A 15,409-nucleotide genomic window follows, 5' to 3' on the forward strand; every position below is an offset into this window, starting at 1 on the left:
GGAAAATAAGATAAAAGGATGTAAAGGGGCGCAAAGCGGCAAAATAAAAGGATGTAAATAAGATACGAGGATGTAAAGGGGTGTAAAGTGGCAAAATAAAAGGATGACAGACGTGGCTGGAAGCAGCTCCCCTGGCGCAGCAGCAGCTCCGTGGCGCGGCAGGGATAAGGGGCAGAATACAGAAATTTTCAGTTATAGATATATATTAGATATATATTATAGATATATATAGATATAGATTTATAATATATAGATATTTTCGGTTCTTCTGGAGTCGCTGAATAGAGCTTAAAGACGGGGGAAAATAAGATAAAAGGATGTAAAGGGGTGTAAAATGGCAAAATAAATGGATGCAAAGGGGTGAGCACAGGATGCTAAACGTGGCTGGAAGCCGTGGAGCTGCTCCTCCACATCCCCTGGCATGGCAGGGATAGGTGACAGAATACAGAAATTTTAATATATATTAGATGTATGCTATAGATATTTGGATACTTTCAGTTCTCCCGGAGTCACTGAATAAAGCCTAAAGGCCAAGTGGCAAAATAAGATAAAAGGACGTGAAGGGGTGAGCACGTGGCTTGAAGCAGCGGAGAAACAGACACAAAGAACTACAGTGGGGTTTTTGTATGTAAAAACGAGCAACGGCGCGTGCCCAAAGGAAAGGTCCAAGGAAAGGAGAGGCTGAACCCCCTCAGCTCTGCCTCTCCCGGGGTCTCTCTGGGCTCACACCCAAAGGAGCGACCGAAACCCTCCCTGGATCACCGGGGGGCTGGCAGGGACAAACCTCCCTCCCTGCAGGTGGAGCTGGAGCCAAGGCATCCCTCGGGATTTCAGTTAAATCCTAAATAAAGGAATTGTTTCCTTTAACCGCGGCTCCGTGTGCTCGCTGCAGATCCCCGAGCTCCCTCACCCTGCAGGGAACCCAGAAAAAGGGATGGGAGCACGGGAAACAAAAGAAATCTGGTTATTTTGATGGGGTTTGGAGTGCATAAAGTCAGTGGGGCGTGCTGGGAGCACACACCACACCACGCCACACAGCTGCTGTCTGGGTTTGTGCTGCTGGGGCACATCGTGGCGATGTGCTTCATCATGGTGAGGTGAGCTCCCGCCCAGAGCTGGGGTTATTCTGCGGAAAAACGTCACCACGTTTAGTTCTGCTTTTGGCCAAGTCGAAATTACAGCCTGGTGAGCACAGCCAACAGCCCTGGCAGTGCCCAAGGCTGGGCTGGAGCAGCCTGGGACTGTGGCAGGTGTCCCTGCCCATGGGAGGTGGCATGGGATGGGCTTTGGAGTCCAAACCCGGCTGTGGTTCTGTGCTTGCCCCATCAAAGGGGGCGATACCGGGGGGATCATTGACCTGTCCCCATCAAAGGGGGTAAAACAGGGGGCAGAACTGGCCTGTCCCCATCAAAGGAGGTAAAACAGGGGGGAGAATTGGCCTGTCCCCATCAAAGGAGGTAAAACAGGGGGCAGAATTGGCCTGTCCCCATCAGAGGAGGTGAAATTGGGAGAACAGGCCTGTCCCCATAAAATGGGGTAAAACAGGGGGGATAACTGGGCTGCCCTGCTCACCTCAAGCAGGTGAGACCGAGCTGCTGGAGAGCAGCAAAGGTAGCACTGGGGTGGGGACAGCCAGGAAAGGCTCCTGGGAGGTGACAGCCAGGAAAGGCTCCGGAGTGGGACCGCCGCTGGGGGAGCTCAGGGCATCAGTGAAGCCCAGGTGAGAAAACAGAGACAGAGGAAGCAGGTGAGGGCATCGGGAAGCAGGTGAGGGAGGCGAGAGGAGCCTCAGGCCAGGCTGATGGGTACGTGCGGAGAGGGACCGAGGACAAAAACGGGACCTGTCCCGGGAGAACGCGCGCGGTGTGTGCTGGGAGTTGTAGTTCCCGGCGCAACAGCGCCCCCCACGTGACCAGCGCCGGACCAATCGCAGCGGGCCTCTCGTCGCCGTGGCAACCGGCCGTAAACAAGATGGCGGCGGGGGGTGAGTGTCCAGGCCAGGCCTGGATGTGTCCCGGGCCAGGGAATCCTTTCAAAGCGCCCTCTGCTCCTGCTCTGTGGGACAGTGCTGCAAAAGAACGCGGAGGGTGAAGCCCTGAGGGCTCTGGGCGTTCTGGGCCATCGGTTTTTGGTGGCACCCCAGGCCAGACCCGTTCCTGTGGCTCCCCTCTCGCACGCACAATGAGGAATCGAGGGATTTCCGAAAAGTCCCCCCTGCTGTGGCAGACCAGCAGCCCTCTCACAGGTGTTTGTGCTTTCAGGTGCAGCTCACGCTGACGTGGAGCTCGTGTCCTCTCTGGCAGAAAAAATCTCCCTGTTGGAACAAAAAGTAGAGAAACAGGCACAAGAAATCCAGCTGAAGGTAAAAGTCAGCCTCTTGCTGAGCCTGCTGTGCCCCCTGCCACAGGAATTCCTCCTCCCAGACCTTGTGTGGGCTCAGTTAATCTCTGGCCTGCTGTTAATTACCCAAATGAGCCCTTTACAAAGCAGCAGAGCAGTGGGATCAGGGACTGGGGTGGCAGAGGGGACAGTCCCTGCTGGGATCCTTGCAGCAGTGGTTCTCAGGCCCCTGGCACTAACAGCAGCAGCTCTTTGGCTTCAGAATTTAATTTTTCCCTCCTGTTGTGGTGATGCTTTTCCCCTTTTGTTTTCTGAAGCAGCAGCTGCTCACACGGCAGAGCCATCCTGGAGCAGCCCTCTCTGACTGGAATAAATACCCTTTAAAATCTAAAATAAATATCCTTTAAAATCTTAGCACAAATACCCTTTAAAATCTTAGAATAAATACCTTTTTCTGTTCGGTTTGAGGTTTTTTTAAGAAGTGGCTGCAGTGGTTTGGTTTCCAGCTCAGCCCTTCCCTGCAGCCCTGAGCAGGAGCACCCAGCACACCCCGAGGGAGGGTGGGAGCTGGGTCACCACTCCTGGAGCTCTCTATTTATCCCAGCCCTCACCTGGGCCTCATGAAGGTGTTTGTGGGGTGATTCAGCCCTTTGGCCTGGCCTGGGTGGGGTGAGAGGAGCTGATTGTGCCAGCTGTGCCTGCTGAGGCCCAGACTGACCCAGGACTGACCCAGGCCTTTGTTCTGCCCCTCCAGGACAGGAGGATCGCTGAGCTCGAGGAGAAGATAAGGAACCTTCAGGAAGAGGAAGGTAAAAGTTGTTCTGCCTGTAGGAGAAGGTAAAAATCGTTCCAGCTGTGGAGAGCTGCAGGGCTCAGCTGGGCACAGCTGGATCCTGGATCCTGCCCTTGGCTCCAGCGGCCTCCGCGCTGAGGGCACGCACAGAGGGGCAGAGCTGCTCTCTGTGGCTGTTGCTCTGGTGTCAAACATCATTTCCTGACCCGTTTCTGGCTTTCCATGGGTGTGAACCAACCACAGGCAGCCCGGGATGGGCAGGGGAGCAGCAAAGAGATCAAACAGCTGGAGAGCAGCTCCTCACAGCTGGGAGAAACCAAAATCCCACTGGGAGCCCCCAGAGCATCCCAGGCCGGCCCGGCTCTGAATTGAGGCCAGTTTCAATAAATCCTTGGAGGGCTTTACCTGGGCCCAGCAGCTTTCCAGCCCCACACACGTTTCCTGCAGGGCCCCCGTGGGCAGGGCTGTGCTGAGCTCTCCATTTCCTGAGCTCTGAACTCAAATGGGGCTGTGAAACCACAGCCACGTGCTCTGCCAGGCAGCCAGGGCCCAGCTGCAGGGACTCTGCTCCTCCTGGGATCCTTCTGGAATCCTTGATTCCCACCCTGTGCTGCCAACAGCACCACTCACAGCAGCTCCCGCTGCTGGGAGGGAGGAAAGTTTGACAGGAAAGCCTCACAGATGTGTGAGCTTGGCAGAAAGATTTTTACATGTGGAGTCTGGTGAAGGAATAGAGATGGAAGCAAGTTTGCTATAGGAGAAGATAATTGCTGAGCCAGTCTCGCTGGATAACCAAAAGGCAAAGGGTGTGTTAGTTAGAAGGGGTTTTTATGGATAAACCCACCCCAAACCAGAAGATGTTTTTACCAAGCAAAAAGATTCCACAGACAAACAAGGCAGCAAATGTTGCAGGTAGAAAAAAGGTCTCAGAATTTTCCTCTGCAAGAAAACTGAAAAACAACTTGTAGCTTAAACTGTAATGTACTGACTTTTAGTGACTGGAGAACAGTACAAGGAATATGGTAATTATAGGAGTTATGATAGACTGTAGATAAAAGTTAAGGTATAGATTGGTTCTGCTGTATTGGGATGCTCAGCAAAGAAAAGTAAATAATGCAATATAACCAAAAGAAAAGTATAGAATGCAATGTAACCAAAAGGAAAGTATAGAATGCATTGTGACCAAAAGAAAAGTAAATAATGTGACGTAACCAAAAGGAAAGTGTAGAATGCATTGTGACCAAAGAAAAGTAAATAATGCACTGTAACCAAAAGAAAAGTAAATAATGCGGTGTAACCAAAAGGAAAGTATAGAATGCATTGTGACCAAAGAAAAGTAAATAATGCACTATAACCAAAGAAAAGTATAGAATGCACTGTAACCAAAACCAAAGGGTCTCCAGGCCTGCCTGCAGCTGGAGCTGGCAGCTGTGGGCACAGCTCTGTTGCTCATGGGCTGCTGTGACCTCTGGGATGGAATAAACTGCATTTTTAGTCTGTCAGCAGCGCTGTCAGACCCTGCAGGGTGGATTCTGTCCCCTGCAGCCCCTGTGTGCCAGGGTGGGAGCTCTCTGAGCCTGGGGACCCTCACAGGAACAGCAGCTTTTCTCCTGCAGGTGCTCCTGACCCGGCCAGCACGGAGGAGCTGGAGCTGAGGTGCCTTGAGCTGCAGAGCCAGGTCTGGGAGATGGAGGTGAGGCTGCTGTGCCTGCCCTGAGCCAGCCCTGCTTTGCTTTGGGGTCACTGCAGCCCCAGTGTGGCCTGTGCCAAGCTGCCCTTGGGTCCTCACAGCCCTTGGGGTCACTGCCCTCCCGCTTTGGCCTTTGCCAAGCTGCCCTTGGGTCCTCACAGCCCTTGGGGTCACTGCCCTCCCGCTTTGGCCTTTGCCAAGCTGCCCTTGGGTCCTCACAGCCCTTCCCCTCTGAAAAGGAGGATTTAAACACACAAACACCTGTGCCTCCTTCACCTGTGAGCTTTATCCTGATTCCCAGGGCTGTGGGGATGCCCAGCTCCCGCAGCCTTGTCCTCTGGCACTGCAAATCCTTCCTGCTCCCTTTTCCCTGTGCTGATAGAGCTGCTGTCGCTGCCCTGAGCCAGCTCCCCTTCGCTTTGGGGTCACTGCCCTCCCACTTTGGCTTTTTCCAAGCTGCCCCTTGGTCCTCACAGCCCTTCAGCTCTGAAAAGGAGGAGCAGGTTGGATGTGAGAGGAGAAGGATTTAAACACACAAACACCTGTGCCTCCTGTGAGCTCCATCCTGATTCCCAGGGCTGTGGGGATGCCCAGCTCCCGCAGCACTGGGAGGTTCCTCTGGCACTGCAAATCCTTCCTGCTCCTTTTCCCTGTGTTGATAAAACTGCTCCGTCTGTCTGTCTGTCTGTCTGCCAGGGCCAGGAGCCCCAGGACAATCCTGTCCCAGCTCTCCCAGCCACATCCGACCCCTCCCGGGCTCCCTTTCCCAGTTTTGATGCCCTGCCTCTGCTCCCGCAGCGGTTCCTGAGCGATTACGGCCTGATCTGGGTTGGAGAGAGGCGGGAGCGGCTGGAGGAGCCGGGAGCAGCCCGGGATGGAGCGGAGCCGCCCGCAGGGAGCCCCTGCAGGCCGGGTAAGGCACAGCGGGGACCGGGGATGAGCGCCAAACCCTCGGGATTTGGGATCCAGGATTTGGGATCCAGGGTCTCCCATCAGTCCCTCTCAGGGACACACCCAGGGAGCTCAGCAAAAGGTTTCATTTCATATTAAATTAATATACATTAATCCTCTTCTGGGGGAAGAGCAGAGAGCCTGATGGCTCAGGAGGCCTCGGAGCAGCCGCTCCCTGCAGAATTCACAGCCCCTGCACGTTTGAGGCTTGGCTGCTCCGATGACATTGGCACAGAGTGGGTGTGGAGCAGGATCAGGTGCTTTGTGTACACAGGAGAGCCTGCTCCATCAGGGACTATTGTTTGCCTTCCCTCCCTGCCACATGTGAGGGTTTGACTGGGGCCTGGCTCTGCTCTCTGGGGCCCGGCAGCTTTGGCAGCGGTGACCGAGGGAAAAAAGAAAATTATTTGTACTGTAGAGCCAGTGCTGCTTCCTAACCACCATGGAAATATCAGACCGGAGCTTCCCTTAAATGCAGGAGGGGAGAGAAGAGGGAGAGCAGCAGAAACAGTTTTGGTTTCAGCTCACTGACCTGTTTCACATCATCCTTTCGCAACTCGTACAAAAAGCAGAACAAGCAAGGACTTCAACTCAGCCCAGCCCTTTCCTCTCATTTCCTCTTCTGACTTCTTTCCTGTGCCCCATGACAGCCCTCAAAGCCCCAGACAAACGTCCTGGCAGAGCCCCTGCCCTGCTGCAGGCAGCTGCCCCTGGCACCTGCTCTGCACCTGATCCAATCTGCTGAATCCATCTGGGGCAGCTCCTCACCCTGCACAGGGACAGCACAGCACTGCTGGGAGGGTCAGGGAGCCCAGGGTGGGCTGCAGGAGCTGCTCAGGAGTTCCAGGAGCTGCACAGGAGCTGCTCAGGAGCTGCAGGAGCTGCACAGGAGCTCCAGGAGCTGCTCAGGAGCTGCAGCCCCAGCTCTGCATCCCTGCCCCTGTGGTCCAGCACACACCCCGGGGCCCTAGCAGGGCTGTGCCACAGCAAAAGGCTGCAGCACACCCTGCAGAGGTGTGAAGGGCAGCCCAGCAGTGGCAGGGCTCAATCACAGCTCAGATTCTCACAGATAAATAAATGTCCTGCCTCCACCCCTAACTCCGCTCCCCGTGCCGCAGGTGAGGCCGCTCTTTGCCAGCAGCAGCAGGTGGATTTTGATTTGCTCCTGGAGCACATCAGGGACCTGAACTCGCTGGTGGGCGAGGGCAGCGCGCAGGTGGAGCGGACGGCGCGGGGGGCGCGGCTGCGGCGGGCAGAGCCCCTGCCCGTGACCCTGTACCGGGACGGCATCACCGTGGGGCAGCACGGAGCCTTCCGGCCCTACCAGCACCCGGCCACGCAGGTATGTGATGTTTTATATATCATCAAATAATAATCAAGCCTTCTGGAACTTGGAGTCAGATCCTCATCTCTTCCCTCATCCTGGGACCCCTGTGGACACCGTCACAGCTGGCAGGGGTCTGAGGATGAGGATCTGACTCCATGTTTCAGAAGGCTTGCTTTATTATTTTATGATATATATTATATTAAAACTATACTAAAATAAAGGATTTCATCAGAAGGCTTGCACGGAATAGAAAGAGAAAGAATGATAACAAAAGCTTGTGGCTTGGACAGAGTCTAATCTAGCTGGGCTGTGATTGGCCATAAATTAGAAACAACCCCATGAGACCAATCCCAGATGCACCTGTTGCATCCCACAGCAGCAGATAACCATTGTTTGCATTTTGTTCCTGAGGCCTCTCAGCTTCTCAGGAGGAAAAATCCCGAGGAAAGGATTTTTCAGAAAATCTCATGGCTACAGAGAGGAGCCCAGCTGCATCCCCACAGTGCCTGTAAAGCCTCTCATGGCCTGCGCAGCAATTTCTGCAGATGGAGATTCCGTGTCTGCGCTGCAGACCTTCCTGCACGGCCACAGCAGCGCAGGCAGGAGCTGCCCAGCAGGAAGATGAGCCCAGCAGGGCTGAGGTGTGAGCAGGAGCTCTCCTGTTGTTTCAGCAATGCCTGCAGGACATCATGGACGGTTATTTCCCCTCCGAGCTGCACCCGCGCTACCCCGACGGGGTCCCCTTGCAGGCAAGTGCCATTCCAGAAGAGGGGCTGAGGTTTGTGGGGCTGTGCAGGTGTGTCTGGCACCCCGGGCACCCGCAGCAGCCGTTACAGGAAACGTTTCAGCATCAGGGTTCAAGGGTGCCTGTGCCCCAGTGAAGCTGCCCTGGGACGAGGCTTCTGAGAGCACAGCAGGCTCTGTGAGACAAGCAGCACATGCAGGAAATGAAGGGCTGTGTCACAAAAGGAGGGGGAAAAGGTTCTCAGAAGTTGCCCTGGAAAAGCTCGTAATGTGAGATTGAACGAGAACGTTCTGAAGGGGGTGTCGTGAGTTTGTTTTGCCACAGTTTAAATGGATTTGGCCACCTGAGGTTCTCTTGGGCCCCAGTTTTTGATTTCTCAGAAATGGCAAAGAGCCAAAGCCGCATTTGCAGGCGGGGAGCCTCAGAGGACTCCAATGTAGGTCTGGGAGTGCCCCTGCAGTGTCAGCAGGCACAGCCAGAGGCTGGACTGTCCCTATGCCAGGAGAAACCAGGGCACAGCTGCCTGGGCAGGACAGGGTCGGGCCAGCTGGGAGCTCGGGGGGTGAGGAACCCCATGGAAATGGGATTGTGCAGAGATCTGGGGTGAGGGATCCCATGGAAATGGGATTGTGCAGAGATCTGGGGTGAGGAACCCCATGGAAAGGGGATTGTGCAGAGATCTGGGGTGAGGAACCCCATGGAAAGGGGATTGTGCAGAGATCTGGGACTGAGGAATCCCATGGAAAGGGGATTGTGCAGAGCTCTGAGGGTGAGGAATCCCATGGAAATGGGACTGTGCAGAGATCTGGGGGTGAGGAATCCTATGGAAGGGATTGTGCAGAGCTCTGGGGTGAGGAACCCTATGGAAATGGGATTGTGCAGAGATCTGGGGTGAGGAACCCCATGGAAAGGGGATTGTGCAGAGCTCTGGGGTGAGGAATCCCATGGAAATGGGATTGTGCAGAGATCTGGGGTGAGGAACCCCATGGAAATGGGATTGTGCAGAGCTCTGGGGTGAGGAACCCCATGGAAATGGGATTGTGCAGAGCTCTGGGGTGAGGAACCCCATGGAAATGGGATTGTGCAGAGATCTGGGACTGAGGAATCCCATGGAAAGGGGATTGTGCAGAGCTCTGGGGGTGAGGAACCCCATGGAAATGGGATTGTGCAGAGCTCTGGGGGTGAGGGATCCCATGGAAGGGATTGTGCAGAGCTCTGGGGTGAGGAATCCCATGGAAAGGGGACTGTGCAGAGCTCTGGGGCTGGGCTCCCTGTGCAGCCCTGTTTTGGGGTTCACAGCTGCTCCCTGGCATTGCTGTGCTTTGCTGGGCTCAGATGCAGCAAGAGGAGCTTGTGCCACACCCAGATTTGCTCACAGGTCACTGACAGGAGGGATGTGGTGTTCCAGAAGCCAGACCTTGCAGGGAGCTTTCCTGGCCTTGGCCACGTGGTGGGGACTTCAGAATCCAACAGAATGCAGGAAACCTCCAAGATCCCAGGTGAAACCTTAAACCTGCCTCGAAAATGCTGCTCAGTCTTGAGGAGGAGCATTCTTAAACCTTACCAGGTGGTAGGAGGGGAATGTGAGAGCTGGGAGCCAGCAGTTCACACAGGATCCTCTCAGCATTAATCCTGCTCAGGAATGAGACGTGACAAGTAATGAAATAATAGAAATTCAGCAGGTTTCCAAAAACAAATCTGCCCCGTGCCTTTCTGAAAGGCCAGGCTTCCTTCCAGCTTGACCACATGAAAGGATGCTGAGGTAACCCTGCAGGCCTGGGGGAGCTGCCTGCAAACACTGCCCCTTTCAACAAGTCATTCCAAAAATGAAGATATCGTCAAGGCAGATTTACCGTAACTGCACCCAACATGGGATGGTTTCTCTTCAGACTTTCACAGCACAATATGGGACATCAAAGGCCACAGATTCCTCATTTGGCTTCTAGACACTTGCAGTCTGTGTAAGCAATGTCTGACAGGGCTGGGAAGTCAGAAATCAGCGGGGCTGTGGGTGCATCACTGAATGACCCAGCACAGGTATCCCTCATGAGAAACAGCTGCCTGCTTCCTACAGCTGTGCTCGAGGATAAAGCTAAATATCCCCTTTACCCAAGCAGCAAAATAAAGAATTGTCCAAGCAGGAAGGAATGGACACCTACAAATCCACCCTCACAAGGTAAAAAAGTCACTTTTGCAGACTTTTTTTCACAGACAAGGTGAAAAAAGTCTGTAACAATGGTGACAGCCCCAGTTTTTCCCAGCAGAGCTGCCTGCCTGCTGAGCACCCCAGCTGTGCACAGTTCTCACTGCTGATGCTCACAGTCAGACATTCAGTGGGGCACAAAGTGGGACAGCTTCAGGGAGGAGCCCCAGAGCTGCTCTGGGCCCGGCTGGGGTGCCGAGAGCTCTCCCTGTCGGCCGCTGCTCTCTGCTTTCACCAAACCTGCCTCTTCTGGAGGAAAAACCTTCGTCACAAAGCTCACACACGGAAATATCTCCCCTCTGCTCCCTAGGTCCCAAATGCTCCTGGGAGCAGGATCCCAACGAGGTTTCCCAGCCCCTGGAGCGCAGAGGGAGCGTGGGCAGCGCCCAAGGAGCAGCTGCACAGGTACCAGAGGAGAGCAGGGTGATGCTGTGGGCTCAGCGCCCTGCACAGCACCCACGGCCCCTCCCGGGCCTCTCTCAGCCCCCTGGAACCCCCAGAGAGGCAGCAGCAGGGCACAGGTGGCACTGGGCCCCTGCCTGTGGCTGTGCCAGCTCTGGCTGCTCGCCCTGCAGGGCTCACACTCTCCTGCTCTGCTTGCAGGGCTCTGATGGGCAGCAGAGCAGCGAGGAAATCCTGCTGGAAACACCTGGGCTGGCTGCCCTGGACAGGTACAGGTACAGCCCCCCACCACTGCAGGTTTCGTTCAGTTGTGGAATGGACTTTCCCCTTTTAGACCTTAGAAACAGTGAGACAAAAGGCCGAGTTTGGTCCTTTGTGAAAACCACTGAATTTTTCATGGCAAACATGCCATATTTTACATCTCTAACAAAAAGCTTCTGTTGTTCAAAAATGTCACTTATTTATGTGAAAGTTTTCCCGACAGCAAGCCAAGGCCTAAGAGTTTGCAACCATTGTATACAGTCATATTAAATGGAGAACTCCTCCAGAAAACTGGTGATGAGAGGTCTCACTAACAGCACTTTTCCACTCTGTCTTCTGGCAAGCCAAGACCCAAATAACTAATGAAAATAAACCCCAAGCAGATTATTTTTAATCAAAGAAGTAGGGCAGAGTACTTACCAGACAGCCCTGGTTTAAAATGAAAAAGCTGAAAAGGGCCCATAAATAACCCTCCCCAAGGCACCTTCACCAGTTTGGGCACTGGGTTGGTCTGGGTGCCCCTGGTCGGACGGGGCCTCATTCCCCTCAAGGACATTCCCAAACACCGAAGTGCCGTGCCCTGGTCGGGCCATGGGGGCTGTTCCTGCTGGGAGGAGCTGTGCCCGGGGCTGACAGGGCTCTGTGCCCGCAGGGCGAGGGCAGCAGAGCAGGCTGGAGCCCCTGAGCTCTGCAGGCTGCGCGTCAGGTCCGAGAGCGGGGAGCAGACGTACGAGCTGAGGATGCTGCTCACAGACACCATCGGGGACCTGCGCCGGCTGCTCGCCCACCTCAGGTAGCCCAGCCCTCCCTCCCACCCTGCCTGAGCCTGCAGGGCCCCAGGAAGGGGTTCCTGAGGGCCTGGAGCTTCAAACATGAGCTGGGGCACAGCCCCGTGCCCACCTGGCACTCTCCAATGCTCTGAGCAGCTCAGGGCATTTCATACCCACCTTTGCCACACAGCAACAGAGATAAACTTCTGTCCTCTCCAAATTGCCATCAAATCCAGGCCCAGTGCTGCCTTTGCCTCCTCCCAGCACTCACCAGGCTGGTGCCACCCTTCCCAAGGTGCTGGAGGCTGAGCTGCAGCCTTGGCCTGGCTCAGCCAGCTGTGTCCCAAACATCCAGCGCTGCACAGGGGCTCCCTGAGCCTGCTGGGGACAGCTCCAGGTGCCTGAGGGACCCCTCTGCTGTCCCCACTCCTGCTGCCTGGCCTGGTGTGAGCCCAGGATGAGCTCAGTGCTGGTGGATGCAGGAGCCTCCCTCCTCCCCAGTGCAGCTGTGTGCTGGCCAGGCTGCGCTTTGGGCTGCAAACCCTTTTTTCTGCTCTTGCATAACCACATCTGGATCGGTCAGAACCGTGGGGAATCCCGTGAGTAGGAGGAGGTTGTGCTGTTCTTTCCTAGGGGTGGAAACTCGGACTATGAGATCCTGAGCACCTTTCCCCAGCGGGTGTACACGGACAGCTCCAGGAGCCTGCAGGAATGCGGGCTGGTGCCCCGGGCCTCGCTGCTGCTCCGCAGGAGAGACCCCTCCCCGGGGCAGGGCAGGGGGCTGCAGCCAGCCTAGGAGCTGCTCTCACCTTACCCGGCTGGGAAGAGGGAGAGGTTTCCTTTCCAGATTCAGTTTCACCGTGCTGGACACGGAGCAGAGCTGGGTGGGAGCAGCCATTTGGCCACTCCCTGTGGCAGAGGGGCCGGGCCAGCCCTGCTGTTCCCCAGCACAGGGACACCTCCAGCAGCTCACCTGGGCCCGGCTCCTCCTCTCCGTGCAGGTTACACGGGCTGAGCCCTGCCCAGGAGCCTGCCAGCCTCCCCCCAGCACTGGGCAGCGCTCAGGGGCTGCGGCAGCAGGATGGACACACAGCCAGGGCCGTTTGCATTCTGCACTCAGCTCCCTGCAGACCTCACCTGCACGGACAGCAGGGCACACTCGGGCCCAGTGCCACGGTCTGGGCTGGAGCTAAACCTGAAGGCCTTGAGTTATTGCCTGGCTGGGGCCGAGCCAGGCTCAGCTGGGAGATCCTGCTGCTGCTGGGCTTCCTGTACGTGCACAGCTCCTTCCCTTGGACAGCCCCCAGCCGCAGCGGCCCCGGCTCCAGCCTGCCTGCAGGCACCCGCCCTCCTCCTCCTCCTCCTCCTGCAACAGGACACCGTGACACTGAGAGCAGCAGAACCCCTCTCTGCCCAGCCCTGAACAAAGCATCTTCCTCCCTGGCCGTGGGCTGGGGCTGCGCTTTTCCCTTTCCCTTTCCCCAGCACATTCTTCCCATTCCAGCTGTGACAAGCTCTCACTTGACTCGCAGCTGACAGCACTCCCACTCATGTGGGGCAGGGCTGCTGGCAGGTTCCCTCTTCACACAGACCCAGCCCTCAGCAAAGGCTCCCAATAAAACCCTTTATTCCAGCAATTTCCACTTCCTTTAGATTTCTGAGGCATGGTTGGAAGCCCAGAGCTCTTCCCAGAGCCCTCTGAGCAGAGCTGCACCACTCAAACACAGGAAGCAAACCAGCACCCTGTGAGCACTGACTCAACCCACCCAGCTCTCCCTCAGCTTCCTCCCTTCCCACCTGGAGCAGAGTCCGGAGCAGCTGTTTCCCCTGCCTCTCTGTGTCCCAATCTCTGTGCCAATATTTGTTTTTCCCTGCCACGTCTGGCTGAGGCTGTCCCTGCCCCGGGCAGAGGGGAGGAATGCTCTGGTACCTGTCCCTGCTGCGCCGTAGGACATTCACACACGTCCTGGGAGCCTCTGATTAGCAGCAGCAAGCTAAGGTGTTAAGGTCTTTGTGTCAGGCTGCAGCAGCAGGCACAACCCACTCAGCTGGAAATGACTCACAATCCTTAGGCAGGGCGGTGTTTAACCTGTAGCCAAAACAAAACCGAATTTAAAAGAAAGGCAAGAGCGGCGCCGTGAAAGGTCCGGTAACATTTAATAGCATCTCGGAAGACAACACTGGTTATAAACTTGCTTTTTGGCAGGAAAACAAAATGCACTTGGTCCAGGATCGCAAACAAGCCAACACAAAGAGGAAAGATGGGACAGCTGGAGCATCAGCTGCTGTGGGGCAGCCCTGAGCCATTAATGCTCACCAGGGAGCTGCTCGGGGCGGAGGGCGGCCAGAGCAGCTCGGATCCCACTGCCAGCCCCACCCATGCCCCAGGCAGCCTTCAGCCCCAGCCCCACCGTGCTGGGCACTCACACCCAATTCTGTGCAGTACTTTTGCATTAAATTAAGACAAAAAACCCCCAAAAAAACAACAAAAAACCCCTTACTTAGTTGCCATAATCTCTGCAGTTGAGATGAAGAGGAGGGAAAAAGACAAAAAAAAAAAAAAAAAAAAGGAAGTGAGGCAGCAGAATTTACAATTTTAACAGCAACTGGGAGAAGTGGGAAGTCCCGTGCAGCCCTAAGCCCCTCCCTGGCGAGGCAGAGGAGGGGGCTGAAGGCCAGGATCACCTCCCACAGCCCCAGAGGCTTTGCTGTTGACAGAGGCACTGGAAGCTGCCGTGAGCCAGGCCCAGCTCTGCTCACAGCCCGAGCAGCGAGCGGCGTTTCTTTGGATCCCTCCGAGACGAGGCCGGGGTCAGCAGGAGGGACTCGGAGGCAGCTGCAATGAGGAGTTTTGGTCGTGGGTGTTTCCCTGGGCTGGGACGCAGGTGGAGGTGCCAGGACAGCGCTGACGGGTGAGGGTGGTGGGAGATGAGGGCGCTCAGGAATGCAGGTAGAGTCCGGGCTGGGAGGGGCAGCGGGGCTCAGGCCAACTTGAGGAACTCCTGCAGAGTGTTTTGCTCCACAGCTTCCACAAAGAGCTCGTAATCCTGCGGGGAAACGCCACAGGGTCACTCCCGAGGCAGGAGGGGCCACGGGCCCACGGCACAATCTGCTCCACAGCCCTGGCACAGCCGCTTGTGCCAAGGATGGCGGGACAAAGCGGGCACAGCCCCGCTGCCATCCAAACCCCCTGTCCCCTTTTTCCCGAGGCAAACAGCCGTGCTGGTCCCTGCACCTCACAATAAATAATTTACAGGGCATCCTGAAGGTGTGCAGCACATCCAGGACAGGACAGCACCCACCCCAAGCCCAGCATGGCGCACAGCCTCACCCCGCAGTACTGGTCCCCGTTGACGATCTGGGGCGGGATGGCTTTGGGGTTGCCTGCCTTGGCCCTCATCTCCTCCCGGAGAGCGTTGTCCTGGGAGATGTCCACCAGCTCGTACTTGATGTTCTTGCCGTCCAGGATTCGGGTTACCTCGCTCTGTTGGGATTTGATCTGGCAGCCGGGTGGGAGAGGAGCGGGTTACGGGGGATGGAGAGGAGCCCCGAGGGTGGGTGGGTGGGCACACACCCAGCGGGGCTCAGCACGGTGCCCCCGGCCGTGGGGGACAGCCAGCACGGAGCGGCGCCTCTGGGGACGGCTGGGGCCGGGGCAGGGGAGAGGGGACAGCGAGGATGGGGCGGGGGGGCCGCGCAGCCCTGCCCGGTGCCCGGTGCCCCGCCCGGTGCTCACCTCCCGGGAGCCGGTCACCGACGTGCTGTAGACCTTGAGGGTGCTCATGGTGCGATCGCGGCCGCTCCCAGCGCCAGCCCGGCCAGGGGAGCAGCGAGGGAGGGACGGAGGAGGATGGACGGAGGGAGGGAGGAGCGGCAGCCCCGCCGCCGCCCGGCCGGCATGTGACTGCGGCGGCCAATGGGGCCGGC

At 56.5% G+C, this 15,409-nt stretch overlaps 2 protein-coding genes across 2 annotated transcripts; one reads left to right on the forward strand and one right to left on the reverse strand.

The window, feature by feature from the left end:
* Nucleotides 1-1,077: 1,077 nt before the first annotated feature.
* UBXN11 (UBX domain protein 11) lies at nucleotides 1,078-12,278 on the forward strand. The gene is made up of 13 exons (XM_054292196.1): nucleotides 1,078-1,097; nucleotides 1,972-2,087; nucleotides 2,262-2,362; nucleotides 3,095-3,149; nucleotides 4,750-4,826; nucleotides 5,622-5,736; nucleotides 6,893-7,116; nucleotides 7,773-7,850; nucleotides 9,225-9,345; nucleotides 10,360-10,472; nucleotides 10,653-10,748; nucleotides 11,381-11,505; nucleotides 12,116-12,278. Exons 1-13 carry the CDS (start codon nucleotides 1,078-1,080, stop codon nucleotides 12,276-12,278), a joined length of 1,404 nt encoding a protein of 467 aa, XP_054148171.1.
* Nucleotides 12,279-13,963: 1,685 nt separating this feature from the next.
* Nucleotides 13,964-15,323, reverse strand: SH3BGRL3 (SH3 domain binding glutamate rich protein like 3). Its single transcript, XM_054292341.1, has 3 exons — nucleotides 15,219-15,323; nucleotides 14,814-14,981; nucleotides 13,964-14,529 (listed from the first exon to the last, which is right to left on the reverse strand). The coding sequence occupies exons 1-3, from the start codon at nucleotides 15,264-15,266 to the stop codon at nucleotides 14,464-14,466; spliced, it is 282 nt and encodes a 93-aa protein (XP_054148316.1). The 5' UTR covers nucleotides 15,267-15,323; the 3' UTR covers nucleotides 13,964-14,463.
* Between the last annotated feature and the right edge of the window lie 86 nt (nucleotides 15,324-15,409).

This window comes from Melozone crissalis, unplaced genomic scaffold, assembly GCF_028551555.1.
Source record: "Melozone crissalis strain CALT ecotype California unplaced genomic scaffold, PUWL_Pcris_2 ptg000108l_1, whole genome shotgun sequence".
Lineage (NCBI taxonomy): Eukaryota > Metazoa > Chordata > Aves > Passeriformes > Passerellidae > Melozone > Melozone crissalis.